The following is a 15,775-nucleotide window of genomic DNA, read 5'->3' as shown; positions in this document are numbered from 1 at the left end:
TGGCGGCGGCAGTGCGGCTTGCGAAAGGTTCCCTTTAAATGGCTTTTGCAAGCAGCTCTGCATCATGAACCTCGAACTGGTTCATTAAACAGAAAGATTCTTGGAGGTTTGTGGTTTGTGAGACCCCCACGAACCTTCACGAACCTCCATTTCCCCAGTTCGTGCCCATCCCTAAGTTTGCACGTGTGAGAGACCAGCTGCAGTTGAAAGAAGAAATGCAAGATAACAAGCTTGACTTAAGGCTAATATTGTCTCTTACTTGCATTCTCATTTGAGCAAGAGCTCTAGCGCGAGTAGAAATGTTTGTTTTGGATCCAGCCCAGTGACTGCAGCGCAGCAGCTAAAAAATGAGCTGTGGATCCTAACTCATCTTCTGCTTTGCCCAAAATTGTGTGGTGGGGAGGAGTTCTACATTCCCTGGGAATGTGTTTTGGGGGATACAGCAAACTGGGGCAGGGATGGTGGGAAGTTATGTTCCATGAGATCCAGTTCTCTAAACTTTTCTCAGGTTTCCTGTTGCTTGTGGTAAAGCCCTTCCTTCCTTCCTTCCTTCCTTCCTTCCTTCCTTCCTTCCTCGTTTAGGCGTAATGTTGCTTGGGTTGTTTTTGTTGTTGATTGTATTTTTTGTTATAAGACCTAAAGAATATTAGAGCTGTGTTTCTTTTTAAAAAAACCCCACTTAATAAAAGTGCATGGAAACATGTGAGAAGTCTATTTCAAATAGATGAAATACAATTTAAAAAACTGACTCCTCCCTTTAGTGCATAAAATTCATTCTGATATGTATATGTTATTTGCCTTTAGGCACGGTTTCTGAAATGTGGTCTCGGTAAAAGATCTCTTCCTTTTTGTACACAGGATTCCCTCTAGTGGACGTCCCAAAGATTGCCTTTGCGCAGGCTGAGAATGCACTAGCGCACAAGAGGAAAAATAACCTCGGCAACTCATTTCAGGCAAAGCGGGCTCGTCTCAATAAGATCACCGGTAAGCCCTTGTTGAAGAGTTGGCGGTGGGGCTGCTTCTTCCATTTCCGCTCCGGCATTGAACCACGGCACTAGTTTAATTACCACTGGCCCAAATTGCCTAATAAAACAGTTTCAGCTACGATCGGTTGTCACAGCTGTAACGATCAGTTGTCATTTATCACTTGTGTCATCGTTCATAATACAGTATAATACATATCAGGCTGATTCCCTGCCCTGCAAATCCATAGGCAGTGTTCATTACTGCATCTGCCGATATTCTATTAAAGACCCCTGCAGGGTATAGACTGGGCTTTGCTGGAACTGTAGTAGGTACACAAGAGAGGGCCTTTTCAGTGGCAGCCCCACAATTATGGAACTATATGTTGTCGAAGGCTTTCACGGCCGGAGCTCATTAGTTGCTGTAGATTTTCTGGGGTTGTGTGGCCGTGGTCTTGGCATTGTAGAACCTGACGTTTGGCCAGTAGCTGTGACTGGCATCCTCAGGTACAACACAAAAAGACGGAGTACTCTCTGTGTCAAGGTGAGAAGAAAAAAATGGTAGGCAGGTAATTTATATCTATTCAGGAAGGTGGGGTAGGGCTGAGTCATTATCTTGTAGGAGTTCCCCAGGCTGTGAACATGCTAATGGGGGAGCTTTCCTCAGGAGGTTCTTTTGCATATGAATTGTTTCCTGAGGAGGTTCTTTTGTACGTGGCTGTTGAAATTCTAATCTCTGAGGATGCCAGTCACAGCTACTGGCGAAGCATCAGGTTCTACAGGGCCAAGACCACGGCCACACAACCCGGAAAATGTACAGCAACTAATTATGGAACAGCCTCCCCAGGGAGGTGTGCCTGTCCCCCCCCTCCCCGTCCTCCCCGACTCTCAGTCTTTAAGAGGCAGCTAAAAACAGTTTTATTTAGGACCACATCTTAGTGAAATCTCCTGAACTGCAATTTTAAATTCTGGTTTCATGTATTTATTTTTATCGTGGACTGCCTTGAGCTCCGTAAGGAAGACATGAAGCTAATCAGTGTTTTAAATGAATGAAACAATAAGTGTACGAACTGAAAGAGGTTTTCCAATGTGGTTTGGTGTTTAGAATAAAAATGAGCCTGGAGGGACCGTCTGCAGCCTTAATCAAACCTGATTTTCCAGTCCAGGTTTGTTTAAGGCACTTGGGGGACAAGAAACTTCTTAGACTGGCATCAACCAGGTGTGGGGGGGTGGGGTTGTAAGTTGACTACTACTTCTACCCATGCATAATTCTACCCTTGCATAAGCTTTTTTTCCTGGCTTTTCTGTTCGGCGCTTGCACCCATCTGCAAGCTTATGCTTCTCTCCCATTCATGGCAGAGTTACTCAAAGCAATGCTGCGTGTGTGCTTTCCCTTTCTATTTAGGCTTGCTGGCATCCAAAGCTGTTGGCGCTGATGGTGCTGAAAAAAAGGAAGGCAACAAAGAAGCAGCTCCAGTCTTGGAGCAGGTATGAAATTGCAGAGTTTGATTCTTTTGCGAGGGTCCTTCTGAAATGTACCGTGGGAAATACCGGGTGTCCGTGATAACTAAAAAAAAAAAAAATCACGCTGCCAGACAGGAAGTCATAGGAGACTAAAGAATCGTTGGTATGTTTACACCTGACCGTTACTGGAAGCAAACCTGCCGTCCTAAGAATGCATTTATAGGGAAGCCGGTTCAGATGGGTGGGGCTGGACTCCCGCAGGGTGTGCTTAGGATCGAACAGCTTGGTGTCCCAAATTCATGACTACCTTCATTTCCATAAGCAAACATCCCGAGAGTCACGACCTCAGCGATGTCTGTTTTCCCAGGTACCATTTCAATATAGCCAGAATTGTACCTGCAAGTGGCTTAGACCCTTGACACAAAATTCAGTTTTGTGCTTTTGACACAGGGTTCCCCCCCCCCTTTTTGTTTTTGGCATCTAGCAAAACTTCTTTTGTAAGAAGTTTCCTTTCTATTGTAAGAATTGGTGTTGTAAACTTGTATGTGTTTTTATGAACTGTTGAATGAGCCATACTTTTTTTTTCTTTTTTGCTAGGATGTATATTTTTAATAAATACATAAAAGAGACATTAAAAGCATCTTAAGGAGTCTGGTTTGAGCCTATGTCTGAAGTGGGAGGGGGGGGTCACACTCTAACTTTAGCTGCCTCCCGCTCCATTTTAATTTCCCCCAGCCTCTGTCACACCTTGTACATGACACGGTTACTAACAGCAAGGCTAGATAACTAACCATACCAGGAACGGCTGCTTATGCTGTAGCTGACGCACAGGCTCATTCCCAGAGTTTACTCCTGTTTCTGAAAACAATGCTAAATGTGCTGTTTTTTGCTGGGACGGGAGGGGCAGTGTACCCAGCAGTACCTGCCCCCCCCGAATATTTTGGCCCTGTTCACAAGTTACAGTGAGTGCGCGCACAATGTGTACATTGTGCACTTCATTTTTCTTTACACATGCAGCGAGTAATCCTCATTCTACCTTCAGTGCACATGCAGCTGAACGTCTGTTTGCACCGTTTTGTGTGGAAAGCAAGTGCACCTTGGCGCTTACTTACAAGCATCTGTACACGTGTACATGGAAGATGTATATGTTCACTGTAAAATGTGAATAAGGTTCCTGTTTCTCACGATTAAGGATAACGCAGTTTGCATCTGCAAGCGATAACACAGCTCCTGCCCTCGAGAAACTAGCCCACTCTGTCTGTTGGGCTCACCAGTAGGCCTCTTGACAGAAGAAGAGAAGAAGAGATTGGATTTATACCCCACCCTTCACTACCCAAAGGAGTCTCAGAGCGGCTTACAAACTCCGTTCCCTTCCCCTCCCCACAACAGACACCCTGTGAGGCAGGTGGGGCTGAGAAAGTTCTGACAGAAACTGCTCTTTTTCAAGAACAGCTGTGCCAGAGCTGTGGCTTGCCCAAGGTCATCCAGCCAGGTGCAAGTGGAGGAGTGGGGAATCAAACCCAGTTCTCCCAGGTTAGAGTCCGCACACTTAGCCACTAGACCAGACTGACAGGGAGGGCTCCAGCTTGAAGCAGAGCTCTTTCAGCTGGGGAGTCAGCAGAGAGCTCTTTGTCAGGTTCATGTGGGAAGGGCCTCCCACTCAAGCCGATCAGCGGAGCCCCCATAGCTCGTTCCGTCTTCCTACGCGATGGCCCTTTTTGAGGAATTTATGTTACCTTCAGTCCAACCTGCCCAGTGAAGCACTGGACGGTGTTTGGACCTTTGTGCAAACAGCGAGCTTTCTTTCTGCGTGCGGACGGAAAGCCATACGTGATTTCCTGTATAGGATCATTATATGCTTATCAAGTAGGAAGCAAAGAAACAGGAAGGAATTTTTCGGGCGTGTAATCACTTCTGTGCTGCCCAAACACCCACCATGCCCCCCACCCCCAAACATCACCAGCTTACAATATGGATTGTAAATAGAAGTGGGCTGTGCCCCCTTAGGGGCACACGTGTGGTCCTTGAAGGAGTGTCTGTAGCCAGTGCTCCCTCTAAGCTGTGGAGTCTTGTGAGCACAAATTCTACTTTGTGAGCTCCTGGCATCAAAGTTGTGAGCGAGCAGTTTGGCTCTGGAGCCATCCTTCCTGAGCGAAGACAAAAATTGTGGGAGCCGGAGGCTAAAAATCTGTGAGCTACCTCACACTAACTCAGCTTAGAGGGAACACTGGCTGTAGCGTGCACTAGAACCTCTCTCTACCTTGCAGATGTGCCGTCAACGTGTTTAGCACTGTGTTCAGGCACAAGTAACTCACGGAAGCGTTCCTGTGTTGGCAAATTTTGTCCAAAGGCTTACTAAAGAGAGTCCTAAACATAGACACACACTTCTGTTTGTTCAGATCAGACCCTTAATATAGCTTTTAATGTGGCTTTTTTGTCATCTTAGCTCTTTAGAGGATGGTAGATTAAAAGCAAAACCGAGACACCTCCCTTTTCTTATTTCATTCTATCACTTTTTACCTTAAACCAGTCCCTTTCCAGAACTTTCTCTCACGCTGTAATTTAATTGGGTCTAAAGAACCTGTACGAACATTACTATTGTATTCTCCATCAATCCTGTGCTGCTTCTAGAAGCGCACCGTTTATGGTGTGTGTGTGGCTTTCACTTACTCCCGATCTCGGATTTAATGGCTGAATCTGAGTTTGGGGGTTGTGTTGGATCAGTTCCTCCTGCCCTCCTGAACCTGGCTTTGGTGACGGTTTCCTTCCAGGTTAAATGGACCCGAGTATGTTCTGGTTTGCTTTAAGAGCTCTGGTTCCATTTTAGCTCGGTTTGGTGACGGGCCGAACCAGGTGGTGAGGGTCGTTTAGTCGGTCTGAGAGATGTGCGTGAGATCCCCCAACTTCGGTTCAGCTTGTAAGGCTTGCCTGAGCCATGATGACCATTTTTGAGTCGCTATGCTGTCAACTCATTTTTGCATAAATAATAGCACATTTCCATGCTGTGCTGCTTCTTTGGGGGGCATTGCATGGCATCAGGAACACAGGGCTGCCACGGAAAACATTCTCCTGTTGAGTCGTCCCCCACATGCACCCTCTGTAATTTCTAGTCCAGTTTAGCCCTGCCCTAACAAGATTCAAGGTGTGCATTTCTGCTCTCAGCCCACTGTTTGCTGCGCTGACAGGACAGAGAACAGCACATCCTAATGAAAAACAGAACTAGATTTTCGGTGTGTGTGTGTGTGTGTGGGGGCACTGCTTCAGTATGAGACCCGGCATGTTTCTGTTGCCGCCCTGTGTTATTTTGGTAATGAGCAGATCCACCTTTTTAAAATTAAATACAAAGGATGCAGACTGTGGCCTGCAAACTACCAAGTCAGAAGTGGCGGCAGAGGAGGCTTTATAAAACCAGGTTCTCAGAATGTCAGACCACTGCCCTTAAATCTGGAGCCTCCGCTCATTGCTCCTTCACCGGTATCACACACACTTTTCTTCGTAATAAAGTTCGGGTTTCTGCAGTATAACCCCCCATAATCCAAACCACAGTGTGCCAGAAACAATCGAGGAGCAGATTACAATATTTCTCACCAGACGTGCCTGTAATCAAAAGCCATCTTCAGTGACATCCCAGTGAATCTGCACCCCTGGTAAAGGATTTGGGGGTGCAGCTTCCTTCGGTAGTGTGCTGCTTTCAGCCGTGCAGAATATAAAGTATCACGACATGATTGACAGCCCGATGACTCCTCTGCAGACACAATGCAAAACTCTCCTCCACCCTACCGAGCAGATCCGACAGTGAAATGAAACCAGTGCTCAGAGATTTTTAATGTGTCACTCACAGAACACGTTGCATTTAAAATCTAAATTCAACTGTTTCTGCGTCAGCTTTTTGGTAGAAACAAAAATCTACCGTCTACAGGTTAATATTTCTTTACAAGCGACTTGGTTATGTGGACTCAGTTTTCATTTTTTAAAAAGCATTGAGTTTCCAGTTTATTTTTCAGTTTCAAATTTTTTGGTAGGGAAACCTGAACTTGCATTTATGGGTTTTGGGTTTTGTTTTTTTGTTACTAGCCCAGAAGAAACACTTAATGGCAGAGTAATGAAACATGAGGAGCTCAGCACAGATAGAACACTGACTCCCAGCAAACCATGGAGTTAAAAATAGAGACCAGCTGTGAGCCAGTGCTCTCTCTAAGCTGTGGAGTCTTGTGAACAAAAATTCTACTTTATGAGCTGCTGGCATTAAAGTTGCAAGCAAGCGGTTTGGCTACTTAGTTTGCTCTGGAGCCATCCTTTCTGAGCGAAGTCAAAAATGTGTGAGCAGGAGGCTAAAAAAGCCGAGCTAACTCACACTAACTCAGCTTAGAGGGAACACGGGCTGTGACACAACACTGTCCCTTCTCCAGCGCAATTCCTCTCCTTCCCAAGTTAGCCATGTTTTAAAAGCTGCAGGCACAAGCCACAGTTCGTCTGTAAACCAGGGGATTATAACCATGGTTTGGTTTTCAGACCATGGTTAGAGGGAAACCTGGTTAAGTGTTCCTGCACATATACCAGTGGAATGGGGGAAGGGCGTCCTTCTGGAAAGGGGAGGAGAGGTGGGAGAGAAACTGCGTTCTTCCCAAGCCATGTTTTGCCAAGTGTCAGTATTGTATCTGTCCTGGGCCAGAATGGCTGTACAAAGGCCAAACTGTGTGGAGCTGTCACATTTAGGATTTACCATCTCTCTGAATTTTTAAATATTTAATACAAGAGAGAGGCTCGGCCCAGCAGTCCTGCTAGACTGCCAAATGTCACTTTCCCATCCAATTTACAACTGTGTTCAAAACCTAAACCCTCAGGTTACACTCTGCAGGTACAGTAGTCTTTTCTTAACTGTATTAGGGTTGGGCCATGTTTGTATTTCCTTTTTTGTTTTTTTAAAGCAAGATCTGCTTAGATGAATGAATAACATTCCTTAAGGGTTCTTCTTCTTCTTCTTCTTCTTCTAATGTTTAATTTTGTCCTTGTTAAGAGGTTAAGCACCTTATTAGAACAAGTTTTAAAACCTTGTTTTAAATACTTTTGTAACTTTGAAAGTTAATGGTTGCTGTAGTGATGTCTTTCACACATGTGAAGATAACCAATAAAGTCATTTATTTACAAGCTATGGCTCTAATTAATTTCTGGTAATCTTCTTAATCAGCGTAGATTCAGAGTGTCGGTTTGACGTGGGTAACTTGTGCTCCACGACGCATTAATGCAGCTGCTTCCAGGGTAGAAATGGGCAGCCACTGAATGGTACATTCCACACCACCAGACCTTTCCATGGTGCTTCTCAGCAAACAGTTGAGCGTGACTTTTTAGGATCTAGAGCAGGAGTGGGCAGATTCAGACTGTGCACCAGGTCCAAACCCAGACTTCTCTAGTCTTCCATTCCCGGCACCAGATGTGACAACAAGTCTCACCGTGTTTATGGCAGTTGCCAAATCTAATCTCGATCCACACCAGGAAGCGGGTGGTTTATGTATTCGCCTTGCCAGCCGTACGGGTAGAGGGGCAAATGTGAATGGAAGACTAGCTAAAATGGCTCGGTTCGGAAGCTGTCTACTCCTGATTGGTTACTTTAAATATCCGGATCCAGTCAAAAAGAAATCGAATGGTTCTCTATGCAAAGGCATTTCTTGCCGTACAGATGTCTAAAAGCAGAAGAACACTCCCAGACTCATAATCTGACCCATTTTGTTGCCTGTTGTGGGGAGGGTTTTTTTTTGCTAAAAGTGGCAATGCATTACCAAACTTCTCCAAAGGTTTCAAGAGGGATTTTCATGGTTTTGCATACTAGATAGTATTGGTAAGTCAAAAGAGACCTATCTTTTAAACATTCAATTATGTGTATTTGACAAAAAGAAAGTATAAACAGCTGCATTTGAAACATTTATGTGTATTTGACAAAAAGAAAGTATAAACAGCTGCATTTGAGACATTTATGTGTATTGGACAAAAAGAAAGTATAAACAGCTGCATTTGAGACAATGTGGTATGTTTTGATTCCCTCCCCCCCAAGCTGATTAATGTACAACTTTTAATTCATGTTTTGTTATTTTCGCTAACAATCGTAACAGTTTTGGTTCTTGTGATATTATATATCTTTATTGAAAAGACATTTGATATCCGGATTTTATATATCTATATATCTTTATATCTATATATAACAGTCACGGTTGATCTTAAAAATTGAAAGGACACTGCCAGCCAGACTTTTCATTTCTCATATGAAAACTAAACAATGATTTGTGGGAAGAGTAGGCATGGTTACTACAAATTTAAAGACTTGGGATGGGGGGTGGGCTATGAAAGCAGCACGCTTCCTTAAAAAATAAAAACTTTCTGTATTGATAACACTTTGTCATGCCTTCAGAGCGCTGGGAAAATCACCAGTGGAACTGAAGTTTTCAAAACAGGTGAAGAAGTGGATTATTGTTAGGAAGACGGGGTACATTGACTGAGCTGCTGCTTTCAGTGTATGAGAACTGAAGAGATGGTCAAGGTCTTACATCCGGTTCTAGAGTTTCACGAGCAGAAAGATGCAGGTTGCAAAATGGGTTTTTTTGCACATAGAGGGGGTCACCTTTCTTTCCAGCGGAACGTGTCCGATTGCACCTTTCTCCATTAAAATTAATGAGCAATCTGTTCCCGGAAGGGTGAGGAGCTACAACCATTCATTGTAGCCCTGACTGTCCAGAGCAGATTGCGGGACTGGGATCGATGACCTTTGGCTGTGTGCCTTAAGTATCAGTTTGCTTGGTTTTTAAAGTTGCTTGGTTTTGAAAGTAAGTTCTTGTTTGTGTTGAATATTAAAGTTAATTTTTATTTTTTTAAAAAAATCAAAAGTAGAATACAAGATCCTGCAATGAAGAAACTGCAATAAAAGTATCAATTTCTTATTATTTATTCAGGAGATATCACCTAAGCCTCAAAGTCAGAAAAAAAATGAAGCTGATATTAGCAGTTCTGCCAACACTCAGAAATCTGCACTGTTGCCCTCAACCTTGTCTCCAGGGAAGGCTCGCAGGAAGAAATGCAAACAAGAATCTGGAGATTCTGCAGGGTGTATAAAGCCCCTTAAGTCACCAATTTCCCCCGAGTTAATACAAGTGGAAGATTTGACCCTGGTCTCCCAGCTTCCTCCTTCCGTGATAAATAAAACTAGTGAGCATAGACATTTTAAACCATACCATAATTACTTATTACATTCCTATGAGAGCCATTTACTGATTTTTTTCCGTTTTGTTTTGAATGAATGTTCAGGTGGGTTTTGGGGAAAAAAACAAACAAAAAGGTCGAAATGTAAACGTGATCATAGAGCTTTGTAATTACCCGGTTACCAACCCACAACATTAGTTGTTAACCTGTGTTTAGCAGTTCGTTGCACGGTAACCACTCAGAAATGAGAGGGAAGAAAAACCAGTTGCTCTGCCCGTTCACCGACTTTCTCCTGCGTGGTTGCCTGGAGGCTGTTTCTATTCGCTAAAGGTGATTGGCTGTTGGCAAGCCCGGGATAGCGTGTTCCTGTTGAGCATAGGGGCATGGCCCATGAAACTCCATTGTAGAATAGCCCTTCCCGTACTGGTGCCAAGAGCGCAACTTCACACCGCTTGGAGCAGCAAGGGGTTCAGCAGATCTGCTTGGAGAGGGCCTGCCTGCTTCAAAAGAAGATGTTCTGTTCTTATGTGTTGTGTTTCCCATTGCTGAGGAATTCCGCAGGCACCACGTAACTGCTGGACTTAGCCTCTCCCGTGCTGTGTCGTATTTCTACCAATTATGGTGCAAAAAAAAAAAAGTTTCAATCTGTAGGAGAACCATCCCCCGGAAGCGACTGTACGAAAGCCCTGGGAAACACATGAAATCCTGCAATATAAGAGAACTACAGTCTTTTGGCAGGGAAGTATAGAACATACTGGTCTGTCGTGTCCCCCCCCCCCCCCCATTTCAGAATTTCAGACCATACCACTCAGCTTTTCCTGTCAGAGGACTTAGTGTGCAGTGATTTAGGAGGGCTGTTGGGTCTCTATTTGGTCTTTTCTCCTGGACCATAGTCGATTAAGGAATGCTTTCTTGCAACTACAAATGACGCTTGTAGGAAGAGAACAGAAGGCACCATCCAGCCAAACTTTAAAGCACTTTTGTTCCATTAATTTCAGCAAAAGACCAGAAACCCCTGAATATAGCAACGAAGAGTTTATAGAAATAACTTGTAAATTTTTATCAAATGTTCCAATCCGAATGAAGAATATTATGCAAAGTATCTCTGGTGTCAGTTCAATATTGAGAACACCTCCAAGTCCCAACAAATATCCTATCTGAGTCAGTCCTTCTTGGTGAAGCAATAAGGTCCGATGTTGATGGAGACAAGGCGATCCTGTTAACGGGGCACCGGTAATATCCCATTTCCACAGTTCTTCAGGAGCAGGTACCGCAACCGAACATAATTAATCTATATTGCATTTAATCTTCCTGCTTCCTAGTTGGGCCTGATAAAACAGCTCCAAAATTTTCAAAGAACTCTGATTGGAACATTTTTCATTTGATCCAGTTTGGAACATTTGATAAAAATTTACAAGTAGTTTTTATAAATTCTTCATTGTTATATTCACAGGTTTCTGGGTTTTTGTTAGTTTTTCCATACCGTGAATCTCTACTTTTTGCTCCATTAATTTCAGCAGCAAAAGGGCTAAGCACTTGCTTGACTTTCCCAGTAAAACTAGTGGAGATGGGTTTGACTGGATTGTGCTGTAAGCGTTGTGGGAAAGCGGGGGTGGTGGGGGGTGCCCCCTTTCCCCCCCCTCATGTTATATTACAAATAACACTTTAAACCTTCCCTCATTAAATGTTACCATCCACATTTGTTGCGCTAGCACAGGATGTCGGTAAGTAACCTTCATTGAGGAGAATATTGTGCCTTTTTATGCTGAAAATCAAGTTGAATAGCAGTTTGACCAGGGACTCTTTTACAGTCTAGCCCTGTAGCCTCTGATTTGAGTAAGGCGGTTCTCACCTTGTGCCGAAATGTCTCCTTCCTCCAATTTTTGTTAGAAAACCAAGGAAATTAAGGTACCAAGGCCTTCTTGAGGCACAGTGTCGAGATGTCCTTGCGATAGGAGCTTTGGAAGCAATTCAGTGTCTGCATAGATGTGGAAACTATCATCCCATTGATTCTAAGGAGAGAGTTTTTAAGAATGCGTGCTCAAATCTCTCCTTTTGGTCAGCAGCATGCCTGTTCCTTTGACTTGATTTCAGCCCACTGTGATCACCACAATATATGTGGGTTTTTTAAAAAAGAGAAATCCTTGAACAGGACCAAGAAGGGATCTAGGGTTGTTCTTGCACATGGAGGCCTTCTTTAGGAACAGTTTTGCATCTAAATCAAATCCAGCATAACACCCACATCGATATACTTACAGGATCACTTCAAAATATCCTCTTGTTAAGCACCAAATGTTGCATGGGTAAAAGTCTCATGGGGCAGAAGAAGAAATGCCTAAGTCTGCATAACTTAACAGCCCAATCACAGGACTGGCTTAAACCAGCACAACAATTGAGTTAGGATGGGTTTCTGCTGCCCAAGTGCACCACAAAAACGCTTCACTTTTATGTTTCACGGATGTTACATCGGCACTGCAAGCAGGTACACCAACTTGTTTTATTTATGTATGTATAAACACATACTCTTCCCTCCCTCCCTCCAAAATCCAAGTGGGGCTCTTTTAAGTGGTGTAAATACCAAATGCAACAATGGAGGAAGACAACTGAGAAAGGTGTAAAGAAGTCCCAGTGACCTTTATGGAAAAGAGCTAGGTAAAACAACAGCAAAAACACGCTGCTCAGCTCTGCCATAAGTTCAGTGGAACCATGCCTTTTTTTTCAAAAAAATTGATTCTCAGAGAGTTTGGAGCTCTGCCATAAGTTCAGTGGAACCATGCTTTTTTCAAAAATATTGATTCCCAGAGAGTTTGTGTGGCTGTCCTTCTAGGGAAGGGGTATCCAACAGCCATAACACTGTTACAGAAAGGGCAATGGGGGGGAAATGGACCAAGATATGGATCCTCCTTTGCATGATAAGTTTTGATGTAGTCTGCATTGACCCTTGCTAGGTCCCATGGTCTGTCCTCACAGCTAAGACGAGGCCTTGCATCAGAGTTCAAATGTACCAGTGAGTTTAAGTTGTGTCCTTTTGTGCTAGACTAGTTCCCTTGCCAGGAGCCTACTGTCAAGCATACATTTACATAAGCAAAGGCCTACTAATGACAGGCTAGGTCTATTGATTAGCCGAAACCCTTTCTCTAGCCTTCTGGTAGTTCCCTTTTCTACTTACTATATTTCACGAGCGGTGCTCTGACAGATGGGAACCACTTAAGGGAAGTGCCTGATAATGGTCATAAATTAATATTAGAGTTAGACAATGACCTGTGAGTGCTTCATGAACATTGCGAGGTCTTTTTTTAGGTCCACCACAACCAGTGAGTGTCCTTAGATCCTCCAAAAATAGCCAGCGAAGAAGAAGATCCCAGCGCTTAGTGACTGGTTCGTTGCCTCGTGGTTCTCTAGGGGGAAAAAAAGTACCTTCTCCCTCCCCAGTCACCAATGGAAAAGTGTTCTCCAATCAGTGTCCCAAGTCAGCGGCCAGAATTACTGGAGGGTAACGTATTTCACTCTGGCTACAGAACCAGAGCGAGAGAAACCAAGTTATTAAAGACACTTGCAAGACTGTTACCCACATAGTGAGAACTTCTGGCTAGTAGATGAGACCTGTGCCTCTTTAGGTGTGTAACCCAACAGCCCCAAGTTTCAGTCGTGCTTGTATTTGTTAACATTCCATTCTTTCTTTTGTGTAGTTGCCAATGTAGCTCAAGTCTCACTCGAGAAGCGCGGACTGTGCCTCCCTCTTGACTTGAGCCGTAACTTGGACGTTTCAGCATTGCTAGCTGCAGAGTCTGCTTTCTGTAATGAGCACCCCAGTAAAGAGAAGGAAGATAATCATATGGCGTTATGTCATCCTTCTAAAGCTGGAACCGATGGCAGAATAGCTCCGGCAGCATCAGGTAAAGTTTCCGTCAAAGAGAGTATTAAATGTGTTTGGGTCATGAGAAGAAGGGGCTGCCTCATGATTTCCGTTTTTGGGCGGGAGGCATACAACTTCCAATAACTTGACAAATTGTGTGTTCGTGAGCTCATCACGGATCTGGGATTGGTTGAAATTCTTTGCTGAGTATAAACTTGGTGTTAGAGCCCTAGCTTGCTGATTTGTAATATGTGAAAAGGGCCCAGGTTAATTAAGAACATAAGAAGAGCCCCGCTGGATCAGACCAGCGGTCCGTCAAGTCCAGCATCCTGTCTTACGTAGTGGCCAACCAGTTCCTCTGGAGGTCCAACAACAGGGCGTGGTAAATAATGCAATTTCAATGCACTTCAGCAACCGTTGGCAGGTGGATTTTGCCATTGCACGAGCATTGAAAGTGTGTTATTTAGTGTGTGTGAAAGCTCCCTTAGACTAGTAGCCCCCAGTAGCCCTGTCTCCCATGAATCTGTCTAATCCCTTTTTAAAGCTGCCTGTACCTGTGGCCAGGTACAGGCCAAGAAGACGGGGACGGCAAAGGATGAGATGGTTAGACAGTGTCATAGATGCAACAAACATGAAATTGAGCAAACTTCAGAGGATGGCGGAAGACAGGAAGGCCTGGCGTGATCTGGTCCATGGGGTCGCGAAGAGTCGGACTCGACTGTGCGACTGAACAACAACAACCTGTGGCCATCACTACATCCTCTGGCAACGAATTCCACATATTTTTTTAGAGGCTGTTGGGTTTAGGTCACTATCCATGAGTCTGTTTACGCGTTCTGTTGTATTTGAGGCAGTCAATTCAGAACCGGTTTTAAACTTTTGTTCCTTTACCTGATGGATCGCCCTGGTTCATCCAGTTGAGGACCAAGAAAGCAGGACGATAGGTGGCACAGTCCATGTACTGAAATTACAAATAGATCATGGTGGTAAAGATTCAAGTCTTTTTTTGGAGGCAGATGCCAAAATAAAGAACACTTCTGGGATCGGAATAATCTAGGAGCGGTGGTGGGAAATGTCCATAGTCTGGAGATCCTTTCCCTTAATGTAGCATGGGCCCTGTTGGGCTACGTGGACATGTTATGCTTAGTCTCCTGTTACTCAGGAGAATAACAAGTGTGGTCTTCAGGATGCTTATCTTGTTTCACATCTCCCTCTAGACCTGAGGTGTCAAACTCATTTGTTACGAGGGCCGGATCTGACATAAATGTCTCTTTGTTGGGCCGGGGCTTGTGTGCCATGAAATGTAATGCCAGGTACTGGAGATAGAAACTATAAAGGACAGCAGCTGGTAAGCTCCGAGTTGGTGTGTCCTGACTGCAAGGCCCCCTGGGGTGGGATGGGGGGCGCAGAGGAAGACCCACAGAGGAGGACCAGAGAGGCAGCAGTGCAGCACTGGACAGAGCCAGTTTGGTGTCGTGGTTAAGTGCGCGGACTCTAATCTGGGTGAACCGGGTTTGATTCCCCACTCCTCCACTTGCACCTGGCTGGATGACCTTGGGCAAGCCATAGTTCTGATAAGAGCTGTTCTTGAAAAAGAGCAGTTTCTGGCAAGAGCTCTCTCAGCCCCACCTACCTCACAGGGTGTCTGTTGTGGGGAGGGGAAGGGAAAGGAGTTTGTAAGCCGCTCTGAGACTCCTTTGGGTAGTGAAGGGCGGAGTATAAATCCAATCTCCTCCTCCTCCTCCTCTTCCAGATGATCCCACGATGCTTGACTGCTGCAGGCGAGGTTGTTCTGCTGTGCTAAAGCCATACTGGAGTGGCTCTGCCCCCCCCCCCAGCCCTCCCTCCCTTGCCTCAGTTGCTTGTGGGCCGCATAAGAGCCCTTCCCCCTCTGATTTTTTTTTTTGTTCTGAGTTCCCTCTCCCCTGCCCTTTATAGATTTTCTACATGCAAATGCAAAAAATGATTAAGTGATTTGTGGATTTGACGAGTAAGAAGAAACTTAAATAACAGAAATGAATAATGATGTGTTATTATTGCTGTTGTAATTGTTATTATTAATAATAATCAATTTGTTGCCTTATCCTAGCTTACACTGAGCTCTGGGCAATGTACAAAGGGGCATAATCCCATAAAAATATACAAAACATTAGAATTCAGTATACAATGTGATAAAAACTAAGAGAACCAGAATAAAAAGATCCTAGATGGCGTCCTGTAAATTTTCTACCCCATTCTGGACTACCTGGCCATTTTCTGGGCAGGAGAGAGGGAACTCAGAACAAAAAAAAAATTCAGAGGAAAA

The 15,775-nt window shown here is 44.3% G+C and overlaps 1 protein-coding gene across 1 annotated transcript in view; it reads left to right on the top strand.

Annotated features, from left to right (window-relative positions):
- Positions 1–15,775, top strand: part of PHF20L1 (PHD finger protein 20-like 1) — a 70,986-nt gene that overhangs the window by 26,896 nt on the left and 28,315 nt on the right. The window contains exons 7-10 of the mRNA XM_015415667.1: positions 859–984; positions 2,368–2,450; positions 9,368–9,620; positions 13,304–13,510. Of these exons, the coding sequence (XP_015271153.1) occupies positions 859–984; positions 2,368–2,450; positions 9,368–9,620; positions 13,304–13,510 (669 nt within the window). The remainder of the gene's footprint in view (positions 1–858; positions 985–2,367; positions 2,451–9,367; positions 9,621–13,303; positions 13,511–15,775) is intronic.

Source organism: Gekko japonicus, unplaced genomic scaffold, assembly GCF_001447785.1.
Source record: "Gekko japonicus isolate JY-2015 unplaced genomic scaffold, Gekko_japonicus_V1.1 scaffold3641, whole genome shotgun sequence".
In the NCBI taxonomy this organism is placed as follows: Eukaryota; Metazoa; Chordata; class Lepidosauria; order Squamata; family Gekkonidae; genus Gekko; species Gekko japonicus.
The sequence above is the reverse complement of the archived record's forward strand: the minus strand, read 5'-3'. Positions and strand labels throughout refer to the sequence as shown.